This window comes from Erythrolamprus reginae, chromosome 9, assembly GCF_031021105.1.
Source record: "Erythrolamprus reginae isolate rEryReg1 chromosome 9, rEryReg1.hap1, whole genome shotgun sequence".
In the NCBI taxonomy this organism is placed as follows: domain Eukaryota; kingdom Metazoa; phylum Chordata; class Lepidosauria; order Squamata; family Dipsadidae; genus Erythrolamprus; species Erythrolamprus reginae.
Window position 1 is genome coordinate 25,160,008 of NC_091958.1, and position 26,284 is coordinate 25,186,291.

At 42.4% G+C, this 26,284-nt stretch overlaps 2 protein-coding genes across 8 annotated transcripts in view; both read left to right on the top strand.

Annotated features, from left to right (window-relative positions):
* The window catches only part of MBTPS1 (membrane bound transcription factor peptidase, site 1), a 71,352-nt gene extending 69,242 nt beyond the window's left edge, over nt 1-2,110 (top strand). For both annotated transcript variants that reach the window (XM_070760544.1, XM_070760545.1), the window contains exon 23: nt 1,239-2,110. In XM_070760544.1, coding sequence (XP_070616645.1) covers nt 1,239-1,432 — 194 coding nt within the window. In that variant the 3' untranslated portion in view covers nt 1,433-2,110. The remainder of the gene's footprint in view (nt 1-1,238) is intronic.
* A 6,259-nt stretch (nt 2,111-8,369) lies between these two features.
* Nucleotides 8,370-26,284, top strand: part of SLC38A8 (solute carrier family 38 member 8) — a 45,415-nt gene continuing 27,500 nt past the window's right edge. Inside the window, exon 1 of one of the 6 annotated variants that reach the window (XM_070760552.1) lies at nt 8,370-8,390. Coding sequence is in view for 1 of the 6 variants with exons in the window: in XM_070760546.1 (XP_070616647.1) it covers nt 8,724-8,727 (4 nt within the window). In the remaining 5 variants the exon portion in view is untranslated. Of the gene's footprint in view, nt 8,391-8,431; nt 8,728-8,805; nt 8,993-9,525; nt 9,557-26,284 lie in introns of those variants that run through there. The other 5 variants (XM_070760547.1, XM_070760546.1, XM_070760548.1 and 2 more) reach the window with 5 other exon arrangements.

Here is a 26,284-nt window from a genome sequence, read left to right on the forward strand (position 1 = left end):
TTTTGCTTCTGTGCATGTGCAGGAACAGGGTGTCCAGCAAACCTGGAAAACAGGGAAATCAGGGAATTATCAGGAGAATTGGCAGTTCAGGAAATATCAGGGAATTGGCAGGGAATTCGTAAAAAGAAACGGAATAAATCAGGGGGGGAAACAAAACTGTATTAAAATCCTAAAAAGTCATGGAAAAATCATGGAAAAAACCCCGGTTCCCGCTGCCTGGCAGAGTCTAGCAAAAATGAGCATAACTGTGGCCACAACTTGCTTCCTCAGCTACTGATATTTCTCAACGACTTAGCCGTTTGGTATGACGTCATCTACAACCGCGCCTTAACCAGATCGCATGTTACATGGAAATGTCAGGGAAATATCAGGGAATTTCAAAATGCTTTCCCCCTAGACACCCTGAAGAAGCAAAATCTCATGTGGGGATGCCTGCATGTGCAATTTTGGTGATTGTTTGCACATGTGCGGAAGCAAAAAATTGCCAAAATCTCTCGCATGCGTCCCCTCGCAAAATTTTGCATGCACAGAAGCATGCACAAAATTTGCTGGGACGCAAGCGTGCACCCACAGCAAAAGCAAAGCTGTGTGCACAGCGCACCAGTAGCAGCTGGAATCGGGAATCCGCCTCTGGCTGCAATAATGTGCTGAAGCTAACCTGGCTACTCGCTATTTGCTGCAAGGACTCAGAGTTTACAGCAACAATCACATCCAGAAAGCACACACAAGTAACTGATTAAAGCAGGGTTCAATAACTTCTCTTTTTATGAATGAAATGAATTAAATACAGAATACCAAAAGTAGATCTTCTGACGTGCTAGTAATATACAAGCAAGACACAAGCAGAGGAGAGGAGTTTTAGTTTCAGTTTCAGAGGTCAGCCCAGATTCAGAGCCACATCCAGGCTCCTTGCTGTCTCCTTCCTTGTTGCTCATATAGCAAATACTGTTTCAGTTTCTAAACAGCCCCCAACTCTCACACACTGACAGGACGCCAGCCAGTGAATACCAATGGATGCTGGTAGGCAGAGGGGTTTTTCTTTTCCTCCCCCAAAACTAAGGTGAGTCTTATACTCCAGAACATCTTGTACTCTGAGAAATATGGTAAATCAAAGTAATAAATCAAAAGTACAACACCTACAAATAAAAACATCTCTTTACGAAAAGGTTTTTAAAAACGGAACACTGATAAATTTTGCCTGTGGATTTTCACACGCACCTTTTTACTTCCCTGTGCAGGAATCATGCCTGGACGCTATAATCAGGACGTGGGAGGGACGATTCCCGTCTTTGCTTTCCTCGGTGCCATGGTGGTCCTGGCCTTTTTTGTGGTCCAAATCAAGTCTAGGAGCAGGCCAAAGAGACGGAAACTTCGAGTCAAGCGGCCACAAATCATACAGCAAGGCCACCCTCCAAAGACACCATCCGTTTGATTGCTGTAGCCAAAGACACTCGCTTTTTCCCTGACTTACTTTATGGAAAATTGCGATCAACTGCTAAAGACCTTTGACCCGACCTAGCACCCATCTTCTTTTGCCTTTGGGTGATTGACAAGTGAGGTCTCCATGGACGATCGTCAGATTGGGGGTAAAAAACCTCACCACGCTATTATTTTTCAGTAGCTGAACTGACCAAAGGGTTAAACGCTATTTAAGAAGGAGTCAGTTGCTTCTGAGTTTGGCAAGGATCTTTTTATTTTTTTCCCTGCCTTTTGACATTGACCAAACCTTTTCATTAGAGGCTATTTTTCTGTATTTATTTTCAGAAGGGACCAGGGGAAAATCCTCATCAAGGCCCTCGATTCACGGATGGCGGCACCATTTATTCCCCTTCCCCCCCTTGAATGGTGTGCCTTTTTTAATTTTATGTTCTCTCTTATGAAGACAAATAGAACTCAGGTCATTCTCCTGTAAGAAAGAAAGAAAGAAGTGGACAGTTTGAACCAATTGGGAACAAATTGGTGTGGTCTGATTTGTCTGATCCGTGTGGGCCTGTAGTCCTTTCATTTATTTTTTATAAAAGCAACCATGAGGTTTTGTAATTCTTCAGCATGATTTCACTGTTGCTGGTGGATAAACTTTTTTTCAATAAATATGCTATCTATATTGAAATGGAAACAACAAAGAGACAGCCCCCCCCCCCCCCACACACATTAAATGAAAGGTTGAGAATATTTGTAGCTCAGGATTGAGCTGTGGGGCCTTCAGTGCCCTCTGAGCTTGGTGTTTTTTGTGGGCGTTTCATTGCCCAATTAGGTAACATCATCAGTGCTGGAAGGAAATGGGACTTGTGAAAAGGAGGAGGAAGAGTGTGAGGTTCTTTGTGTCCTCTCATCTTGGTGGTGGTGGTTGTTTTTTTGAAGATGTTTCATTACCAAACTACGTTACATTATCAGTACTAGGAGTGGAGTTTGCTCCCTGTTTCTATACACCTGGATTGCCCTGTCAATGTCGGTGGGACAACAAACAGCCTCATCCAAGAACTACCGTTAACATTTTTATTGTTGTAAAGTACCTAAGAACGCCTCTGCTTAAGAACTTTTCTAGATAAGAACTGGGTGTTTGAGATTTTTTAGCCTCTTCTTAAGAACCATTTTCTACTTAAAAACTCGAGCCCAGAAAAATTTTCAAGGAAATTTGAGACCGGCACGAAGGCCCAGCCAGTTTCCTGCCATTCTGCCTCGGTTTCTCTCTCTGGCGCACTGTGTGGGAGGCAGCCTTGCGCCGGGTGTATGGGAGGTGCATGCTCTTCCTTGCCGCCTCAGAATCCCTCTTTTTTTTTAAGCCATAAAGTTTTGGATGTTTTTATTCCCCTCATCTCACCTTCTTCCTCCTCCTCTTCTTCCTCCCCATCTCACCCAAATTCCAAGCTTTTATTTCTTTCCTAATGGGTTTGCATGCATTGTTTGCTTTTACATTGATTCCTATGGGAAAAATTGCTTCTACTTACGAACGTTTCTACTTAAGAACCTGGTCACGGAACGAATTAAGTTCTTAAGTAGAGGCACCACTGTAATGGTAGAATGCAAAATACAGAGTAAGTAGGAAATCACTGAGGAGGAAAAGGGGAAGGAGAAGTGAGGGATGGTAAGGGAAAAATTAAAAATAAAAGCATTGACTTCTGACTCTCTGTTACAGTAAAAAAAGGCATTAACATCAAATCATAACTTTTTGCTTTTATTTTTATGATTTGATGTTAATGCCTTATTTTACTTAACAGAGAGTCGGTAGTCAATACTGCTTTTATTTTTTAATATTTTTCCTTACCTTTCCTCATTTCTCCTTCCCCTTTTCTTTCTCAATGCTTTCCTATTTACTTTGCATTTTGTATTTTACCATTACTTCATAAGCCAATAAAAATGTTAATGGCCTAATCCAAGAACTACAAAGAAGAAAACAACCCTTCATCAATACTGGCAGGCAGTGTTCCCTCTAATTTTTTTGGGGGGTGGGCGGAAAAGTATAGTGTCTGAGCGGCAGTCCCTTCGGGACTGGGCGGCACAGAAATAATAAAGAAACAAACAAACAAACAAACAAAAAACCCACCCTGTTTTGCCTCAGAAAATTTCAAAATAAAATGCTGTACTGTGTGTCTATAACAGTGAGGTCATAATAGGGCAACTCTATCAATATCAAAATGCCATTTAAATAGTTCAGCTAGTTTCAAACTAGGTTTTGATTTTCTTTCTCTTTTCCTTACTCCCATTCTTTTCTTTCTCTTTTCCTTCCTCTCTTTTTTCTACCTGTTTCTCTCTCTTCCTCTCTTCCTCTTTCTCCTTCCCTCTCACTCTTTCCCTCTCGGCTTCTGGGCAGGTTTGGAAAACTCTGAGTTGATGATGATTTTTAAGTGAGCGATTGCTCACTGCTCAGCTTAGAGGGAACTATGCTGGCAGGGAAAGCTACTTGTATATAAACAGGGAGCAAACACCATTCCTTTCCAGCATTAATGATGTAGCCTAGTTGGGTAATGAAATGTCTGCAAACCAACCAACCAAACAAACAAACAAACCAGGCTTCAGAGAGCACCAAGAACCTCATGGCAAAGTCAAATAATATGGGGAATTATTCTGTCTTGTCTTCTATTCCAGTGTTTCCCAACCTTGGCAACTTGAAGATATTTGGACTTCAACTCCCAGAATTCCCCAGCCAGCGAATGCTGGCTGGGCAATTCTGGGAGTTGAAGTCCAGATATGTTCAAGGTGCCAAGGTTGGGAAACATTGCCCTATTCTCCCAAATGTTTCTGAACATTTTACATTTACATTTTACATTTTACATTTACAGTCCCCTCTTAAGTCACATTGAGAACAATTTCTAGAGTGAGAATCTATAAAACCAGCAGCCTTATCAGTTTTTAAAGAGAATCAAAACTAAGGTGACAGGAATAATTCAGGAGCTAATTAGTATATCAAAGAATGGATGAACAGGAACATAAGACTTGTGAAAAGATTTTTAAAAATAGCATGACGAATTTCCATTAAGCCCTGGTTTACAAAAATCTGTGACTCGAATTAGTCCCTAAAGGGCTATTAAGGCTCTTTCACGCTTTGATGGAGTTCAGAGGAATTGAAGGGGTGGGACGTAAGCCTTCATCTTATTATTGACTTCTTCTCTGCCCGTGCCGCGCTTTTCAGCTAAGTTGTGTCATGTCTTTGCACCACATGATTGGTCTTTGCAAAAAACACCCAACATCATGTGAAATATGATGATCTCTCCGCCAGGGTTCCCAGTGGCACCCCAGCGAAAGAAAACACAGAGGCTTGAATTTTCTCAAAGTTCCATTTTAGTAGAGATGTCATATTGGCACATCTGGGAAAACCCAAATCTGGTAGCTTCCAGGTTTTCCCCAAAGTCCCATGTCCCTGGCCTAGCACCCACATTTCCATCACATGGGAAGAGGCAGACCCTCAAATGACCTTGCCCCACCACAGCATCTTAGTATCAGAATCATAGAATGATAGAGTTGGAAGGGACCTCCTGGGTCATCAGGTCCAACCCCCTGCTCAATGCAGGATTCATTAAACCATCCCAAAAAGATGACTGTCCAGTCTCTGAAGACCTCCAGTGAAGGCGAGCTCACCACCTCCTGTGGCAAACTGTTCCACTGGTTTATCACTGTTATAAAGTTTTTTCTGATATCTAATCTAAATCTATTCCCTTGCAGCTTCATTCCATTGTTTCTAGTCCTTCCATGTGCTAATGAGAACAATGCTGATCCCTCTGCTCTGTGACAGCCCTTCAGATATTTGTAGACAGCTATCAAGTCTTCTCTCAGTCTTCTCCTTTGCAGACTAAACATCCTTAGATCCTTTCACCGTTCCTCATAGGACGTGGTTTCCAGGCCACTCACCATCCTTGAACTTGCTCTAGTTTATCAATGTCCTTTTTAAATTGGAGCCCCCAGAACTGAACACATTATTCCAAGTGTGGTCGTACCAAAGTCCTGTAGAGAAAAATAATTACTTCACATGAACCAGATCCTATGCTCCTATTGATGCATCCCAGGATTGTGTTTGCCTTTTTTGCAGCTGCTTCACACTGTTGACTCATGGTTAATCTGTGATCCACCAATACACCCAAGTCCTTCTCACCTGTGCTGCTGCTCAAACATATTCCTCCCATTCTATATGTGCCGTTTTCATTATTTTTGCCCAGATGTAGGACCTTGCATTTCTCTCTGTTAAATACCATTCTGTTCGTTTCAGCCCAGGTTTATCTTCAGTTAAACCTGGAAGTGTACTGGCCAATAATGCAGTTCACAAAGGTGTAGTATGCCAAACTAAGAAGCCATGCCATGCATTTTGCAGCAGGTGAAGCTTCTGGGTGGTCTTCAAAGGCAGTCCCAGGTAGAGTACAATAATCTATGCAGGAGGTAACTAGTTTGGTCTAGCGGCTAAGGCACGAGGGTAGAAAACGGGAGATGGTGAGTTCTAATCCTGCCTTAGCCATGAAAGCCAGCTAGTTGCCTTAGGGTCAATCGTTATGAGTGGTACGTTCTAGTGCATGCACATGCTGGCCAGTCATTTTTAGCCTTGGGGAAGGCTGTTTCGCCTTAGGGAGTGCGAAAAAACAGCCAAACTGGAAGTTTGGAAAAACAGACTTCCAGTTTGCCTGTTGTGCTGTTTTTGTGCACTCCAGGGCTTCAGGGAGCTTCCCTGAGGCATCCAGAGGGCAAAAAACAGCACAACGGGCAAACAGGAAGTCCGTTTTTCAGAACTTCCGGTTTGGCTTTTTTCACGGTCCCAGGCTTCAGTGAGGCCTGTGTGCAAGTAGATATTCAACCTGGAAATAAGGAGGAATTTGATGACAGAACAATCAACCAGTGGAACAATCCAGTTGTATTTTTACTTCCAATAAAACCAATTCCAAATTCTTGGAGTTTCTGCAAATATGGAAAGCGGCAGAATATCTAGGAGAGGCTTTATTAGGAAAGGGATTATTGTCCCTTTCTGAACAGGACAGCTTTATTCCAACAGAATTTGGCTAAGAAAAAAAAGACCCTGATTTGGCCAGAGCTGCAAAAAAAAAAAAAGTGAGTTTAGCTAATTGAGGATTAAACTGACAAATTGGTTCATCTGAGGAGGGGAGGGGTGTGTGTGAACTCTTGACCCTCTTTCAAATCCACACACCTGAAGGCAGGAGGAAGGGAGTGGCTCTGATTGCAACTTGAGATTTCTTTTGTTATGTTAATGCCTTATTTTACTGTAACAGTTGGAAGTCAGTACTGCTTTTATTTCATTTTATTTTTTTCCTTACCTTTCCTCATTTCTCCTCCCCCTTTTCCTCCTCACTGCTTTCCTAATTACTCTGCATTTTTTATTTTACCATTACTTCATAACCCAATAAATAAAAAGGTTAATGGCCTAATCTAAGAACTACAAAGAAGAAAACAACCCTTCATCAATACTGGCAGGGAAAGCTTGTATATAAACAGGAAGCAAACCTCATTCCTTTCCAGCATTAATGATGTAACCTAGTTGGGTAATGAAATGTCTGCAAAAAACCACTGGATCTGAGCTAGGGCAACAGCTCACATGCCAGCAGATATAGCTCCATGTGCCACCTGTGGCACCCGTGCCATAGGTTCACCATCACTGTTCTAGCGCATGCACATGCTGGTCAGCCATTTTTGGCCTTGGGGGAGGCTGTTTCGCCTTACAGAGTGCGAAAAAACAGCCAAACCGGAAGTTCGGAAAAGCAGACTTCTAGTTTGCCTGTTTGGCTGTTATTTGCACTCCAGGGCTTCAGGAAGCTTCCCTGAGGCATCCAGAGGGGGGGGGGGGGAACTGCACAATGGGCAAACCGGAAGTCCATTTTTCCGAACTTCCGGTTTGTCTGTTTTTTCACCATCCCAGGCTTCAGTGAGGCCTGTGCGCAAGTAGATATTCAACCTGGAAATAAGAATAAATTTTCTGACAGAACAATCAACTACTGGAGAGGTAGGCAAAGTTGGCTTTTGTTTTCTTTTTTTAAAAAATAATTTCATTATTAAAAATAAATTATATTTACATAAATAAATGCAATAACAATACAAGTGACAATACAAACACATAGGAAAAGAAAAAAAGAAAAAAAGAAAGGATATACAATAAATAATAAAAAGCAGGCGGGTGTATGACAGATCTGAGGGTGGGGGGCAAAGTTGGCTTCTCTGAGGCGTGGACTTCAACTCCCAGAATTCCTGAGCTAGTATAATTGGCTCAGGAATTCTGGGAGTTGAAGTCCACAAGTCATAGAAGAGCCAACTTTGCCTACCCCTGAACTAGTGGAACAGAAGTTGCCTTTAGAAAAGTGTGGGAGCTTCGTCACTGGAAGCTTTCAAGAAGAGATTGGACTGCCATTTGTCAGAAATAGAGTCAGCTTGGGTGGGTGGTGGGTGGGGGTTGGACTAATGACCTACAAGATCCCTTCCAATTCTGTTAATCTGTATCTGATGCCTTAACTACTAGTCTCTCTGCTCTGTGGATGCTTGGCTCAGCTGCTCCTTTGCTGATGTTTGGATAGTGACCGGTGCTTTGTTGATAAGAGGCATATTTAGCTGATGAGGTGGTGGGCCTCTGTGTTATTTGCTTCCTGGATGATAAACTAGCACAGAACCCTGTGTGATGGGACAGCATTGGTGGTTGCTGCATTGCTGGGTGTGGGTTATTAGGTCAATACAGAGAAAATTCTGGTTTATTCTGAGAGAGAAAGAAAAGGCCAGTTGGATCTTTACTTCCAATAAAACCAATTCCAAATTCTTGGAGTTTCTGCAAATATGGAAAGCGGCAGAAGATCTGGAAGATGCTTGATTAGGAAAGGGATTATTGTCCCTTTTTGAACAGGATGGCTTTATTCCAACAGAATTTGGCTAAGAAAAAAAGACCCTGATTTGGCCACAGCTGCAAAAAAAAAGTGAGTTTAGCTAATTGAGGATTAAACTGACAAATTGGTTCAGCTGAGGAGGGGAGGGGTGTGTGTGAACTCTTGAGCCTGTTTCAAATCCACAAACCTGAAGGCAGGAGGAAGGGAGTGGCTCTTAGTGCAACTTGAGATTTCATCTTTTTCTACCCCACCTTAAAGCCAAGCAAAGACAGCATGAGAAAGTGAGAATATCAAACTAATTCCGGGCTCAAAATATTCATTTCAAAGAAAGCTTCTAGGTAGGGCTTTTTAAAAAATATATCAATCCTTTCTTCTGGATGCCAGAGAGGAGGTTTTGGGAGCAGCACCTTAACAAACATCAACATGGGTAGAGTGGCCTTTTTCTCTTTCTTTGGGTACAGCACTTGGATTGTCTAGGACTTCATTTTTCTTCTGCTCCCCTTCTGGTCTTCCTTCTTTGTGATGGGTGGACTCTTGTAAGCAACCTGCTTGGGAAGCAAACCCCAACAGCCAGGATCATGGAGCTTGCTTGAGTTGGAGAAACTCAACTTTGTTTCTAGGAATGTTGGATGGTGCTTCCAAGGTGGGAATGTTGGATGGTGCTTCCAAGATGGGATGAGTGAGAAGAAAAGGTGTGAAAAGGACAAAGTTGTTGGCTGCTTCTTGATTTGCATTGGGCTCAGAATAGAAGGTTGGACTGGAAGACCTCTTGGGTCCCTTCCAATTTTTTTAGGGGGGGGGGTTGGATTAGATGCCCTAAAAGGTCACTTCCAACTCTAATAATAATCTAATCTAAATCTCTGTTGTTGTTAAACTATGGTGGTTAAACATGTAAGTGCCTTCTCTTTAATAATGTGCAGTGCTTCAAATAGCTTGAATGAAATTTCTTGTTAAAACATTTCTTTTCAGTGGAATTTTTAAATTTTTATTTTGCTGCCAATTAAACAGTTCCTCATAACACAGTACAGGCACAGAGTCAAACAAACAGATTTACTTGCATTCAATAATAAGATAGAAGTGGAAACCTTGACCGAGCCTGGATGGTTTTCCAAATCTAAACTAGGTTGGGCTTGGTTTGCACACTTGGGAAGTTGGAAATAGTTGGGCAAAAAATATCTTCTCTGAGAAAGACAATGGCATTTTTGTTTGTTCTTGCCAAGAAAACTTATATGAACAAGTCTACGAAATCGGAGAAGGTGAGTTTGTCTTGAAGTTCAGAACTGTGTATTTATTTAAACATTGGACTTCACTAACCTACGTTTTCCTAAGCTTTCCTAACAGAATTTTTATTTCTGGAGATAAAATTAGAGAATGATACTAGGAGGATTTGAGCTCCAGGATATGAAATGAAAACAATCAGTGGGTGGCCTGTTTGTGGGTGCTCCATCACCAGAGGTTTTTAAGGCGAGGTTGGACAGCCATTTGTCTGGAATGATACAAGCTCTCCTGCTTGAGGAGAGGGTTGGTTTAGACCAGGGGTCTACAACCTTGGCAACTTTAAGACTTGTGGACTCTAACTCCCAGAGTTGAAGCAAAGCTGTCTGAGTCCACAAGTCTTAAAGTTGCCAAGGTTGAAGACCCCTGAGTCTAGATTCTAGGAGACCTCCAAGGTCCTTTCCAACTCTGTTATTTATTTTGGTAGGTAAATATTGTCTTCTACATCTGGCACTCTGAAGAAGACCTAATTCTTTTAAGGACACCCTTTTAAGTCTGATTTAAGGGGCAATCTAGGTTTTCAAAACACCAAACAAATTAATTGAGAAACAGTTTCGGGTTTTTTATGTCCAGTTTGAACTTTCAGATTTGCATTGCAAGTGGCCAACAGTAAGAATTGACCGACTGAGAAAATATTGAGGATGGGACTTGCTTGCCTGGAAATGGCCATTGGATTCAAAAGGAAATTTTCCTTCCGAAATCTATGCGAACTCTGGTTGCTACTTCCTTACGGGAATTTTTCATGTGCTTGGTTTTTTTTTTTATTGTGCATTTTAATGTTGGGATTAATTGCGAGATTAGTGTTTCTACATTCTACTCTGAAATCTGCCAACTGGCAAGATTTTAGGGCATGCCAGGAGAAAACGTTTACAGTGGCTTGGAAGGTCAATGTGCGTTGGGAGGGGTGTTAAGAACCTGTTAAAGTAAAATGGTGGTTTCTCTTAAAATGGTTTATTTCACTATTTGCTGGGAAATACTTGGTCTTCTGAAAGGATATCTTGTCACAAAGAAAGGGTAGGTCTGTGATTGGCATATCTAAGTAGGCTTGGGAAAGAAAAAGGTCAAATTTTGCTGAGTTAGCAATTTTGAACTGGACATAAGAAAACCTTGTCACAAGAAGCCCATATAATTAAAACAGTTTTTAACAGTTTTAGAAATAGCAATAGGATTTAGACTTATATACCACTTCATAGTGCATTTATAGCCCTCTCTAAGTGGTTTACAGGGTCAGCGTATTGCCCCCCCAACAATCTGGGTCCTCATTTTAACCTCGGGAGGATGGAAGGCTGAGTCAAGCTTGAGCCGGTGGTGAGATTTGAACTACTGAACTAGCAGTTAGCTGAAGTAGCCTGCAGTGCTGCACTACCCACTGTGCCACCCTGGCTCTATCATTCATGATAGAGCATCCATGATTTTCCTAGCTTCCTTCCTTGCAACGATCACAAATTATATTAAATCATAAGATTTATTTTTTGCTACAAATGACTGAAGCCAATTTCTGAAACTTCTATGATTTTGTTGACTTGTGCACAATTTTATAGCTAGGCCTAAAAAGCAGATGGAACTCTCTCTCGGCATGTGTTTGTATGTGTTTTGCATGGGGGTGCAGGAACTGAAGGTTAAATTAATTAATTGCTGAGAATTTCACATAGCTACTGATACACTTTTAAAATTGCAACCAAGAAAGGGGGTGACAAAGATTTGACCATTTCAGCTTCTGAACATTTTAAAATTATACATTGAATTTTTTTTCCAAATTACAATTTAAATTACAATTTTAACACACACACAGCCCCACAACTCTTGTGAGGGCATCTCTACAGACAATACTGTTTTGGAGGCTCCTTGGTGTTCTTGGAACTTGGTTGTTTTCTTGCAGATGTTTCCTTACCCAAAGTAGGTAACATTATCAGCACACTGGATGTTATCTAACCTGGATAATTAAACTCTTCAAGAAAACCACCAAATTTGGAGAGCAAACCCCTCAAAACAATATTGTCTTCATTTCAATTCTGAGCTGCAAGTATTCTCCTTGATTGGTACAATATTGTTTTAGGTGGCCACCTGCCCAAATGTCGCCATTTTCTTTTTTTAACCTTCTGTGCATGTGTAAAGCATTCTGCGAGGGTTAAAAAGCGTGCAAATACACACAAGCAAAGCGTATGCTTTCGAACTGGTAAGGAAGGCAAGTAGATTTTACTGCTGCCCTTCCGAGGTCCCTTCCACTCTTATGATTCTATGCCGGTGGAGTTATTCTGGGAGCTGGATGGCATGTCCTCACATCCTGGACATAAATTGTCAGTGCACACCAGAACAACAAGGCACAAAGACAGTTTCCCCCCAAAATGCCATCACTCTGCTTAGCCACTAATTCCCACAACACTATCAAATAATTTACTAAGACTGTACATTGGTGCCTCTACTTAAGAATGCCTCTATTTAAGAACTTTTCTAAATAAGAACTGGGTGTTCAAGATTCTTTTGCCTCTTCTTAAGAACCATTTTCTACTTAAGAACTTGAGCCCAGAAAAATTTTCCAGGAAATTTGAAAGTAGCACGAAGGCCCGGCCAGTTTCTTGCCATTCCCCTTTAATCCTGGCCATCTCTGGCTTTTCTGGGCTGCCAGAGGAGCCTTTCGGTGGCGCTTAAGGAGGCTTTGGCAGTCCAGAGCGAACGGAGCATTTTCCTTTCTCTGGGCGCTTGGAGAGGGAATAAACCTCTGCCAGCGCCCAGAGAAAAGAAACGTTTCCTTCGCTCTGGGCAGTGACTGTCCTCCTCCTCTTCTTCCTCCTCCTCCTTCCACCCAAATTCCGAGCTTTTATTTCTTTCCTAGTGGTTTTGCATGCATTATTTGTTTTTACATTGATTCCTATGGGGAAAATTGCTTCTACTTACAAACTTTTCTACTTAAGAACCTGGTCACGGAATGAATTAAGTCCTTAAGTAGAGGTACCACTGTATTACTATTCTTCTCTTCCTTACTAGTATCTATCTTTTTCCACTTATGACTATAACCATGTTGTGTGTATCTTCCAATTTATATTGTTTTTAATTGTTTTCAAGTACGATTTCATAGCTTATTAATAACCTTGACTATCTTTTTATTCTTGAGGAATGCATTTTATTCTCCTTATGTATACTGAGAGCATATGCACCAAAGGCAAATTCCATGTGTGTCCAGTCCCACTTGGCCAGTAAAGAATTCTTTCTAGTCTATGCCTCTGGAATCCCCTGGAGGGATGGAATGCTCCACCTGCGCACTTAGAACTCTTCCTGGGTAAAAGGCATACCCAGAAGTGTGATATCTGCTCCAATTATGTCCCAAGTGTTTAGAATTAACCATGGTCATCAGATAGCAGATCACAGATCATTGTTCTCACCTCCGAGGGCAAGCAGAAGGGTAAGAGATAATGGAGAGATTAGGGGCAAAGGTCCTGGCAGGCGTAAGTGTGTAAACAGACCTTGTCATTTCAAAGTTTCGGGAGAAAGGTTGCCATGGTTATTCACAAACGGAATAAAAAAACCAGATGAAGAGGTGTTAAAACCGAATGGGGGGACCACCCGCTATTTGAGGAGCACTGGGCTAGAACATAGTTAGTTTTCTCAATCCTTCATCGTACAGTTTCGTCTTTCATCTTGGTTACTCTTCTCTACACCTTCTCTACACCTCTCTACTACCTCTCTACTCATCATTTGATGCACTTGGGCAAAAGGAATCCTCAATCTGAGTATTGTGTCGGCAGTTCTGTGTTAGGAAAAACTTCAGAAGAGAAGGATTTAGAGGTTGTGACTTCTGACAGTCTCCAAATGGATGAACAGTGCGGTCAGATGGTAGGGAAAGAGAGTAGAATGCTTGGCTGCATAGCGAGAAGTATAACAAGCAGGAAGAGGGAGATTGTGATCTCGCTGTATAGAGCGCTGGTGAGAACACATTTGGAATACTGTGTTCAATTCTGGATACCTCACCTACAAAAAGATATTGATCAAATTGAACGGGTCCAAATACGGGCTACAAAAATGGTGGGAAGGTCTTAAGCATCAAACTTATCAGGAAAGACTTCATGAACTCAATCTGTATAGTCTGGAGGAAAGGGGACATGATTGAAACATTTAAATATGTTAAGGGGTTAAATAAGGTTCAGGAGGAAAGTGTTTTTAATAGGAAAGTGAACAAGTTGGGGGAAAGATCAGAAGCAATGTGAGAAAATATTATTTTACTGAAAGAGTCGTAGATGCTTGGAACAAACTTCCAGCAGACGTGGTTGATAATTCCACAGTAACTGAATTTAAACATGCCTGGGATAAACTTATATCCATCCTAAGATAAAATACAGGAAATATAAGGGCAGACTAGATGGACCATGAGATCTTTTTCTGCCGTCAATCTTCTATGTTTCTATTTTTATCAGCAGCCGCATGAAAAAGGGCTGTTGAGGTTTGTCCAAACTGGTCCCTTAGCTTCTGTGTATGCGCAGAAGCAAAAAGCATGATGGCATTGCCTGAGAGAACCAGTTTGGGGGTGTGGCCAGCCAGTTGGGGGGCGTGGCCAGCCAGCCATTGCTGCCAGTTCAGCAAGCAGGGAATTCCTGCTACCGGTTCTATAGAACCAGACCAAACTGGCAGGAATCCACCTCTGGGCCTGCTGCATGCAAGGGGCAGTTTGGGGAGGGGTTGTATGTGCACATACTGGGGGAGGGCATTGCATTTGTATGCCACCCAGAGTCTACAGAGAGGGGCAGCATACAAATCCAATTAATAAATAAATAAAATAAATAAATTATGGGGGTGGGCATACGCATGTGTGCTATCACACCCTTTTGGCACCCAAGCAAGAAAAGGTTTGCCGTCACTGGTATATGGATCTTTTGTGTGAGTGGGACTAGAAGACCTACGAGATCCCTTCCACCTCTCTTATTCTGTTAATTTACACAATCTGTTGCATTCATTATCTTCTGAGCATCTCTCAAGGTTTTTAACCTGTTTCCAAATGTTGACTTCAATGAGTCAGCTTAGCGGCACAGTGCTAACTTTGGAAAGTTGAGTTGTTGTTTTTTAATTGGAAGGGGGAAAAGCCATTTTATAAAGAAAGTGCACTGAAATCATTATCATAGTGATCATTCCAGAACGTAACATAATTACTTTCTAAAATTATTCATCTGTGAGGCATTTTGATGTTGTTACAAGTTATGTTACTCTAGTTAATTGGTGCTGCTATTTTTGAATCTCAGATACCTCTTTATCCATTTTTCTGTTTCTAATGCTAATCCTGTTTAATAATAATTGGAAAATGTTAATAATGGGTTTGCTTTCTTGAGATTTCTTGCTTCCTTTCTCAACCGTGTAGTCCTTCAAGTTGTTTACTGGCTTCTTGTAGGATTGCAACTAGCTCATCCAAGTGGCTTGCCCTGTGGATGCTGATGGGAGAGTTGCTTTCTTCTTGATAGTTCCTTAATTAGGTTGTTCTTTAGTGCTTGATTTCCACTTGGATATAAGCAAACACTACTCCCTACTGGCACTGATGATGTTACCTATCTGGGTATTATTATTATTATTATTATTATTATTTATTATTAGATTTGTATGCCGCCCCTCTCCGTAAACTCGGAGTGGCTTACAGCAATGATAAAAACAATATATAATAACAAATCTAATAGTTAGAATCTAAAATAACAATAATACATTTAAAAAGTCTAAAAAACAAGAAACCCCAATATATAAAAACATACATACAGTCATATCATACACAAATAACTACATAGGCAGGGGGAGATGACGGCAGAGGTGGGTTTTAAGGAAGGCAAGGAGGGTGGGGGCAGTTCTAATCTCTGGAGGGAGCTGATTCCAGAGGGTCGGAGCTGCCACAGAGAAGGCTCTTCCCCTGGGTCCCGCCAAGTGACATTGTTTAGTTGACGGGACCCAGAGGAGACCAACTCTGTGGGACCTAACCGGTCGCTGGGATTCATGCGGCAGAAGGCGGTCTCGCAGATACCCTGGTCCGGTGCCATGAAGGACTTTATAGGTGATGACCAACACTTTGAATTGTGACCGGAAACTGATCGGCAACCAACGCAGACTGCAGGTAATGAAATGTTTGCAAGAAAACAACCCAGCTCAGAAAGTAGCAAGAACCCCACAGTTGTCGTCGTCCTCCTTCTCCTCCTCTTTCTCCAATACTTAGGCAAGAAAAAAAAGGACACATATAGACTGGGTGAAACCAGGCTTAATAGCAGTGACTGTGAGAGGGATGTTCAACTCTTAGTGGATAACCAGTTAAATATGAGACAGCAGTGTTCAGTGGCATCCAAAAAGCCAATGCAATCTTAAACTGCATTAACAGAGGGATTCAAACTACAGATTTGTATCTGTAGATAAAGGGAGATACTAATATCACTCTATAAAGCCTTAGTAAGACTACATGTAGAATACTGCATCCAGTTTTGGTCCCCACATTATAAAAAAGATGTTGAGACTCTAGGGGAAAGTGCAGAGAAGAGCAACCAAGATGATTAGGAGGCTGGAGGCTAAAAACATATGAAGAACAGTTGCAGGAACTGGGCATGGTTAGTCTAGTGAAGAGAAGGACCAGGGGGGACATGATGGCAGTCTTCCATACTTGAGGGGCTGCCACAGGGAGGTGGGGGGTGTCAAGCTATTTTCCAAGGCACCCAAAGGCCAGACAAGGAATACTGGGTAGAAACTCATCAAGCAGAGATTCAACCTATATCCATCCTAAGATAAAATACAAAAAATAGTATAAGAAATAGTATAGAAATTTTCTGACAGTGAGAACAATCAACCAATGGAACAAAAGTTGCCTTCAGAAGTTGTGGGAGCTTCATCCATGGAGACTTTCAAGAAGAGATTGGACTGCCATTTGTCAGAAATGGTGTAGGGTCTCCTGCTTGGGCATGGAGGGGGGTTGGACTAGATGATCTACAAGGTACCTTCCAACTCTGTTAACCCTATTCCCTTCTGGCATCCACCCCAGACTTCTTAAAGAACTCAGATTTGTCATTGCTACCCCCCTGACTGATTTGTTTAACCAATCCCTGTTAACAGGAGATGTTCCTGAGGATTGGAGAATGGCCAGTGTTGTGCCTATCCACAAGAAGGGCAGTAGAGAAGAAGCTGGTAATTACAGGCCAGTTAGCTTGACATCAGTTATAGTTAAAATGATGGAGACTCTACTCAAAAAGAGGAAAAATCAGCAGCTAATAAAGAACAACTTATTGGACCCAAATCAGCATGGCTTTACTGAAGGCAAATCATGTCAGACTAATCTCATTGATTTCTTTGACTATGTCACAAAGGTGTTGGATGAAGGTGGTGCGGTGGATATTGCCTATCTGGACTTCAGAAAAGCCTTTGATATGGTTCCACATAAAGATCTGATAGATAAATTAGTGAAGATTGGACTTAATCCCTGGATAGTTCAGTGGATTTGCAGCTGGCTGAATCGTAGACATCAGAGAGTTGTTGTTAATGGTGAGTATTCTGAGCAGAGACAAGTTACAAGCGGTGTGTCACAAGGGTCTGTTCTGGGTCCTATTCTTTTTAATATGTTTGTGAGTGACATAGGGGAAGGTTTGGTAGGGAAGGTTTGCCTATTTGCCAATGATTCTAAAGTGTGCAATAAGGTTGATATTCCTGGAGGGGTCTGTAATATGGTAAATGATTTAGCTTTACTAGATAAATGGTCAAAGCAATGGAAACTGCAGTTTAATGTTTCCAAATGTAAAATAATGCACTTGGGGAAAAGGAATCCTCAATCTGAGTATTGTATTGGCAGTTCTGTGTTAGCAAAAACTTCAGAAGAGAAGGATTTAGGGGTAGTGATTTCTGACAGTCTCAAAATGGATGAGCAGTGTGGTTGGGCAGTAGGAAAAGCAAGTAGGATGCTTGGCTGCATAGTGAGAAGTATAACAAGCAGGAAGAGGGAGATTGTGATCCCGCTATATAGAGTGCTGGTGAGACCACATTTGGAATACTGTGTTCAGTTCTGGAGACCTCACCTACAAAAAGATATTGACAAAATTGAACGGGTCTAAAGACGGGCTACAAGAATGGTGGAAGGTCTTAAGCATAAAACGTATCAGGAAAGACTTAATTAACTCAATCTGTATAGTCTGGAGGACAGAAGGAAAAGGGGGGACATGATCGAAGGGAGGGAAGTGTTTTTAATAGGAATGTGAACACAAGAACAAGGGGACACAATCCGAAGTTAGTTGGGGGAAAGATCAAAAGCAACATGAGAAAATATTATTTTACTGAAAGAGTAGTAGATCCTTGGAACAAACTTCCAGCAGACGTGGTTGGTAAATCCACAGTAACTGCCTGGGATAAACATATATCCATCCTAAGATAAAATACAAAAAATAGTATAAGGGCAGACTAGATGGATCATGAGGTCTTTTTCTGCCGTCAGTCTTATATGTTTCTATGTTTCTAGCACTGGTTTGGTAATTAAACATTTTCAAAAAGATAACCAAGCTCTGAGAGCACCAAGGACTCTCAGAGCTGCAAATCTGAGCTGCAAATATTGGCTTTTATTGTTACCAAGATGGATTGAGTTAAGTACAGTATATTTAACTCAAAAATATCAGTCATGGTCAGTGTTCCCTCTAATTTTTTTTGGGGGGGTGGGCGGAAAAGTATAGTGTCTGAGCGGCAGTCCCTTCGGGACTGGACGGCACAGAAATAATAAATAAATTAATTAATAAATAAATAAACAAACAAACAAACAAATAAACCCACCCTGTTTTGCCTCAGAGAATTTCAAAATAAAATACTGTACTGTGTGTCTATAACAGTGAGCTCATAATAGGGCAACTCTATCAATATCAAAATACCACTTAAATAGTTGAGCTAGTTTCAAACTAGATTTTGATTTTCTTTCTCTCTTCCTTACTCCCATTCTTTTTCTTTCTCTTTTCCTTCCTCTCTTTTTTCTATCTGTTTCTCTCTCTTCCTCTCTTCCTCTCTCTCTCCTTCCCTCTCACTGTTTCCCTCTCGGCTTCTGGGCAGGTTTGGAAAACTCTGAGTTGATGATGATTTTGAAGTGAGCGATTGCTCACTGCTCAGCTTAGAGGGAACTATGGTCATGGTTAGCAAACCATACTAAGCTTATTGAGATAATACTAACTTACTCAAGATTGGTTAGTTACTGTTTATTGAATAAAGCAAAGTTGACTTGGTTCACACAGCATACCAAGACTTTAACCTTGATTTATTCCCAGCTCTTACTGGCTTGCAAGCTCTTTCATGGTTACTCTCTCCAAATAGTTTTTCAAGCTTTAACCATGGGATAAAATAATGAGCTGAAGTTGACCAGACTAAGGATGCTAGCCAGATGAATACCTGGTAAGCAGATTCTTTTCCCAATTTTCCTCTCCAAAAACTAAGGTGTGTCTTATACTCTAAAAAAATACGGTATGTGGCTGGAGGCTAAAACAGTTGCAGGAACTGGGTAGATCTAGTCCAGGGTTCGACAACCTCAAAGACTCAAAGAGCCACAAAGTCCATCCAATTATTGAGCCAACTGGAAGTCTGGTTCTCCCTGTTAAGTATTAAGGAGTGTGCAGAGTAACCCTTGAGTTACCAAGGATACACAGAGGAAACATGGAGTTGGAAGATATCCAGCTGACAGTCTAGAGATATGAATAATAATTCAGATGACCAACCAGATATAGTTACATCAGTCAATACTCTCAATACATATTCAATATTATAAGCCTTACTTACAAAATACATTAAACCATCATTTGACTACATCATAGTCACATAGAAAAACCAGAAATAGCAAAGAGTAATCAGAGAGAAAGATGCTTCTGGCTCCCTCTTATGGCTAAATGCAACACTAACTCTTAAAGCTATAATGTTATTATTATTTTATTATTATTATTTATTAGATTTGTATGCCGCCCCTCTCCGTAGACTCAGGGCAGCTGTTATAATTCATTTAAACATACACTGATAGTTTGCTTATATACTATTGCCAAACCCAACCAGTACATAATACTAACTGTTAATACTAACACTCCCATGGTGGAGTCTCCTCCTAGTGCAGCATCCTTTTTCCTCTTCCAGTCCTAACCAAAAGTCTTATCAATTGTGGAGCTGACTGGTGACAGGGAGCCACAGCAGAGGGGTTAAAGAGCCACATGGAGGTCCAGAGGTCCATGCCAGGGTTGCAGACACCTGGTACAGGGTTTACGACTTGATCTCCCTCCCTCCCTCCCTCCCTCTCTCTCTCTCTCTCTCTGTGTGTGTGTGCAGAGTTGAACAACAGACCTCTAAGGTCCCTTTCAATTCTGTTTTGTTCCTTGTAATGGATCTTCTCTTGATGACCCTCTTGAGGTTTATTCGATGATAGGTCTTCAAGGGTAATAAGAAGCAGCCATTTAAATGTGTCATAATGTCTGTTTAAATTTGTCACAGAGCTAGAAGAATAGGGTCTCCAAGGCATTACAGAAATTAAAACAGACTTGGAGATCAGCCACTAAAGGTCAGCTGGCATTTACATGGTCTGATATTTGGAGTTTCAATTTATGCAGAGATCTGTGCAAATATCAGTTTCAGGATCTTTAAACGTTGATGTGGAATATGGTATGTGTAGGAGAAAAATGGCAAAAACGCTTCTCTTAGGGTCTGAGAACCACAGTGGCTTTAGGATCAAGTCAAAATAGCAGTGGGAAAGAGCAAAGTTGGCTTTAATTTAAATTTAATTAAAATGGAATCAACGAAATACAGGTGAAGCTTGAAAAATTGGAATATCGTGCAAAAGTTCATTTATTTCAGTAAAGGAACTTAAAAGGTGAAACTATGAAAGAGACTCATTACATGCAAAGCAAGATAGTTCAAGCCATGATTTGTCATAATTGTGGTGATTATGGGGTACAGCTCATGAAAACCCCAAATCCACAAATTCAGAAAATTGTACTAGCAGACCTCACTGCTCTATGGGGTTGAGGTCAGGCAAGTGTGCTGGCCAATCAAACACAGTAATCCCAAGGTCACATTGACCCTGGACGTAATGAAGCACAGTGGACCAACACCAGCAGATGACATGGCTCCCCAAATCAACACAGACTGTGGAAACTTCACACTGGACTTCAAGCATCCTGCAGTGTGTGTCTCTCCAGTCTTTATCTATACCCTGGGTCCTCGGTTGCCAAATGAGATGCAAAAGTTGTCTCATCAGAAAAGAGGACTTTGGACCACTGAGCAACATAACTTTTTATTAATGTGCTTTGAACGGGTCAAAAGATGGGCTACAAGAATGGTGGAAGGTCTTAAGCATAAAACGTATCAGGAAAGACTTAATGAACTCAATCTGTATAGTCTGGAGGACAGAAGGAAAAGGGGGGACATGATCGAAACATTTAAATATGTCAAAGGGTTAAATAAGTTTCAGGAGGGAAGTGTTTTTAATAGGAAAGTGAACACAAGAACAAGGGGGCACAATCTGAAGTTAGTTGGGGGAAAGATCAAAAGCAACATGAGAAAATATTATTTTACTGAAAGAGTAGTAGATCCTTGGAACAAACTTCCAGCAGACGTGGTTGGTAAATCCACAGTAACTGAATTTAAACATGCCTGGGATAAACATACCAGTATATCCATTGTAAGATAAAATAGAGGAAATATTATAAGGACAGACTAGATGGACCATGAGGTCTTTTTCTGCTGTCAATCTTCTATGTTTCTATATTTCTATATAGCACTTTGGGAACATCCAGCCTGGTTTGCAATTAACTTTTGAGGCTTTCCCTCCTTATGGAGGGTTTCAATGTCAGGTGAGCAGTCTTTCCCATGATTGTGGTTCCTATTGAACCAAACTGAGAGACCATTTAAAGGCTTAGGAACCCTTTGTAAGTGTTATGGCTTAGTTGGCTGATTGGAGTGGGACACTTTTGAGCCTGGAAAATTGCACCTTTTCACAATATTCTAATTTTCTGAGATTGTGGATTTGGGGTTTTCATGAGCTGTATGCCATAATCATCACAATTATGACAAATCATGGTTTGAACTATTTTGCTTTGCACTCTGGAGCCTTTCGGGAAGCTTCCTGAAGCCTCCAGTGTGTGAAAAACGGCACAACGGGCAAACAAGAAGTCTGTTTTTTCAAAGTGTGGGGACAGTTTTTTGCACTCTGAGGCTCCAGGGAAGCTTCCCTGAAGCCTCCAGAGGGGGAAAGATAATTCCCCAAGGCCAGAAATCAGCTGGCTAGTGCTGGAGCTGATCTAGGAAACCTCCTTGTGTGCCCTCTGACAGGGCTCCATGTGCCACCTGTGACACACGTGCCATAGGTTCGCCATCACAGGTCTAGACTCTAAAACCTCCAGTGATGGAGTGCCCATGATTTCTAGAGGCAAGCTGTTCCACTGGTTAATTGTCTTCACTTTTAGGGAGTTCCTCCTTAACTCCTAACCCTTCACTTCTACATTTGATCAATTTTGCTTTGCCATTGGGTTAGTTAGGAGCTCTATTGAAAGTGCAACAGGAGAGAGAGAGAAGCAACCTAGAACTAAGGAGAATTTTCCTGACGGTGAGAAAAACCCGTGGAACTGCTTGCCTGCAGAAGTTGTGGGTGCTTCATCACTGCAGGCTTTTGAGAATGGACTGGACACAGTCCTTTGTCTGGAATGGCATTGGATCTCTTGTTTGAACAAGACCCCCAAGGTTGCTTCTATAATTCTATGTGCAATGTGCTATGCTCGCTTCCTCCTGATAATAGTCTTCTCTGGATGGATCTCTGTTGAATCCTTAAACTGATGGGATCTGTATCTCCACCACATATGGACAATTAGGAAGTTCAATCTCAGATAATACTCAAGTTCCATTGTGGTTGAAAGCTCATCAATCTGCTTAACTACTTCATCCAATTTCTGCCTTTCTGGCTGGGTACAAATATGGTCCAAATGGTCAATTAAATCATTATGTGCCATCAAATAATCTTCAACTCTTAGCAACTATATTGATGGATTTTCTCCATGATGATCTACTGAACCCCAAATAAGGTAATGATCCCAGGAGCTTTTCTTTATTGGATACACTGTTGTTGTTGTTGTTGTTGTTGTTTATTATTATTATTATTATTATTATTATTATTATTATTAGCCGCCCCGAGTCTTCGGAAAGGGGCGGCATACAAATCTAATAAATTATTATTATTATTATTATTATTATTATTATTATTATTATTATTTATTTTTTTATCCGTCCTTCTCTTTAGACTCAGGGCGGCTTATAACATGTTAGCAATACCGTGTTTCCCTGATAGTAAGGCAGTGTCTTACTTTCTTTTTACCCCCAAAAGCCCCCCTATGTCTTACTTTCGGGGTATGTCTTATATTGCAAAAAATAAGACACACCCGGCCAACCCACCTACCCGAACCCGCAACACCCGTGTCCGGTAAAAAGTAGTAGCACCCTCCCCCCCCCACACAAACACATGGAGACACATCCGCATCCCCGCCTGCCCGCCCCATCCGGAGCTGCCGGAAAGGAGGCGGGCGAAGGAGAGCGCAGCTCCGGCCGCTCGCCTCGCCCGCTCACCCGGCATCTCCGAAGCTTACCGGTCTCTGACGGGCGCCTTTCGGCAGGAGAAGCCTTTGCCGGGCTGCTTCGCTGCTTGTTGCTGTTCCTGCTGCTCCCGCTGCTCCCGCCGTGTTGCCCGTCCCGGCCGGTAAGCTTCGGAGACGCCGGGTGGGCGGGCGAGGCGCCGGAGCTGCACCCTCCTTCGCCCGCCTCCTTTCTGGCAGCTCCCCGCACGCCCTTCGCCTCGAGCTCCCTCCGGAGCCTGCCGCCGCCGCCGCGCTTCCTCCGCCGGCCGAGGAGTCCTCCTTATCCGCGCCGGGTTTGGAGTAAGGCTTGAAGCTGGACTTGTCCTCGGCAGGCGAGGCGGCGGCCCTGGCCGAAGCGGTGCGGCTCTGGCTGCGGCACGAGCGGGAGCTCCGACTGCGCTTCCTGCGCAAGCCCAACGCCAACAAAGAGACGTTCAAAGGCGGACCCTTGAAGCTCAGAGACATCGGCGCCGAGGACAAGTCCAGCTTCAAGCCTTACTCCAAACCCGGCGCGGATAAGGAGGACTCCTCGGCCGGCGGAGGAAGCGCGGCGGCAGGCTCCGGAGGGAGCTCGGGCGGTGGCCGCTCCGCCGCTTCGGCCAGGGCCACCGCCTCGCCTGCCGGGTGGCCCAAGCTGGCGGTGGCGCGCTGCGCCCAGAGCTTGGGCCACCCGGCGGGCGAGGCGGCGGCCCTGGCCGAAGTGGCAGAGCGGCCACCGCCCGAGCTCCCTCCGGAGCCTGCCGCCGCCGCGCTTCCTCCGCCGGCCGAGGAGTCCTCCTTATCCGCGCCGGGTTTGGAGTAAGGCTTGAAGCTGGACTTGTCCTCGGCGCCGATGTCGCTGAGCTTCAAGGGTCCGCCTTTGGAAGTCTCTTTGTCGGCGTTGGGCTTGCGCAGGAAGCGCAGTCGGAGCTCCCGCTCGTGCCGCAGCCAGAGCCGCGCCGCTTTGGCCAGGGCTGCCGCCTCGCCCGCCGGGTGGCCCAAGCTCTGGGCGCAGCGCGCCACCGCGCACAGCTCCCTCGCTTTTACGTAGTACCGTGTTTCCCCGAAAGTAAGACATATGTCTTACTTTCGGGGTATGGCTTATATTAGCCGACCCCCCTGAAACCCCCCATATGTCTTACAATCGGGGGGGTCTTACTATCGGGGAAACACGGTAGCACTTTTTAACACTTTAATTTTCAGTAATGGAGAAACCAAACCAGCTCCAGTTTTCCCACGCAAAGGCTTACCTAGTTAAAGAATTGCTTCCCTTTCTCCCTACCCCTGGGTGATCATTGTCCAATTATAAGATGCCTTTTTCTTATGGGAATAGTCTACCTGCTTCTTGAGCACCTGCAGCAGTGTCCTTGAAGGTTTCCAAGCACTCACGATCTCCGCATAGAGTCTCTGAAACAGTCTTTTTCAACCTTTTTATCCCAGAGAAAACTTTGAAATCATTTTTTGCGTCTCAGGAAAGCCCTGCATTAAAACTATCTCAAAAAACTGTGAAAACTTCACAATACAATTCACTTTCAAGCAACACAGCCCATGTTTTGCAACGTTTACAACAACAGCAAAGCAGCAGGCTGGAAGCTGAGTTGCGACATGTAAAAATTCCCACTGCTGTGAGAACGCTGGCATTGCGTAGTATGTGTGAGAGAGACGTTTACACAAAATGAACCAAAAACTCTTTATTTTTTCTCCCCCAATCACGATCTTGTACCAATCCCGAGTTGAAAAACCTCTTTCAAATCTTAACCTCACCTGGTCCCTCCACTTAAATTTTCCGTTCGCTGTGTGTGCCCACAAAAACTTTCAAAGCACACTTTGTTCTTTGCAAAAAGCATTGGCTGCTTAAGCATCTTTGAAATTAAGGAACAAAATGATTCTGACAGGGATCCATCCCTCTTTTTTTAAAAACAACAACAGATTTCTTGGTTTATTACTTGCACCCCTAAATTCTTTTTGACTTCTCTTCTCTGTTCTCGGTCTCCGTTGCCTCCTGCATCTCTCTTTTTTGTGAAGCAGGTGAGCCATTATATTCTAACTCATGAAATGCCCAGAGTCCAAAAACCTGTGCAAATGATTCAGAAGGCTCCTTTTAAAACACTCCCACGGGCTCCTTTTTCCTGCCCTGTATTAAAACCCTTAAATGTTAGAGCTTTAAAAAAAAAGCATTGATCTCTGGCAGATGATCAAAGCCACAATATCTTTCTAAACTCTAAAAAAAAATGTGTTTCATCTGTATCTTGCTTTCTTGAATCGTGTTGGTGTGAATCTGATTTTTTTTTCATTTTTAAAGCCAGCTTGATTATGGAATAGTCAATCGGTTGATTATGGGATAGCACCAAGGACAGAAGGCCTGTAAAAATTACTCAGTGCATCGTTATATGTGTGGAGATTACAGCAGAGATTAGACAGTTTGATGAAGGCAAAAAGTATTTGATGAAAAGCTCCCGAAAAAAAAAGCTGATGTCTTTTCATACTGTGTTTCATCTTGGTGCAATTATAAAAATCAGGAAGGGCAAAATCTTTATCTCTTGACAGCTGGGATGAAAGGGCTCATTGTTTAATGTATTATGCCTGATATAAACTGGTCTGGAATGAAAATTTTTTGCCCATTGCTCAAAATTATGTATCATCTTCTCTCTTTTGTCCGTTTTAACCTCTTAGCTGCTCACCATACAGTTTATGTCTAAAATAGTATAAGTTCTCCTGCTCGAGCAGCAGTTGAAGTAGAAGACCTCCAAGATCCCTTCAAACTCCTCTCCTCTCCTCTCCTTCCCTTCCTTTGCATATGTGTATTTGTCTCTCTTCCACTTTTTCTCTCTTTCCTGAGTTTCATAATAATTAAGTAGAAAAGAATGGTCATTCTTACAAGGTTCCCTTTTCTTCTAAATCTAGAACCTGTTCACTTCAGTGTCCTAATGATAATTTTCATATCTCTCGAAATGTAGTATTTAGACCAGGAAGTGGCTTATGAATATATCCCACTGGTTGGTTGGTTGGCTGGTTACTTGGTTCATTCATTCATTCACTTTTTTCAGGCAAAAAAATCTCGAACACCTGGTTCTTATCTAGAAAAGTTCGTAAGTAGAGGCATTCCTAGGTAGAGGTATCACTGTAAATGGCTTCTGAACTGAATGCTGAACTTTTTTGGTTTGC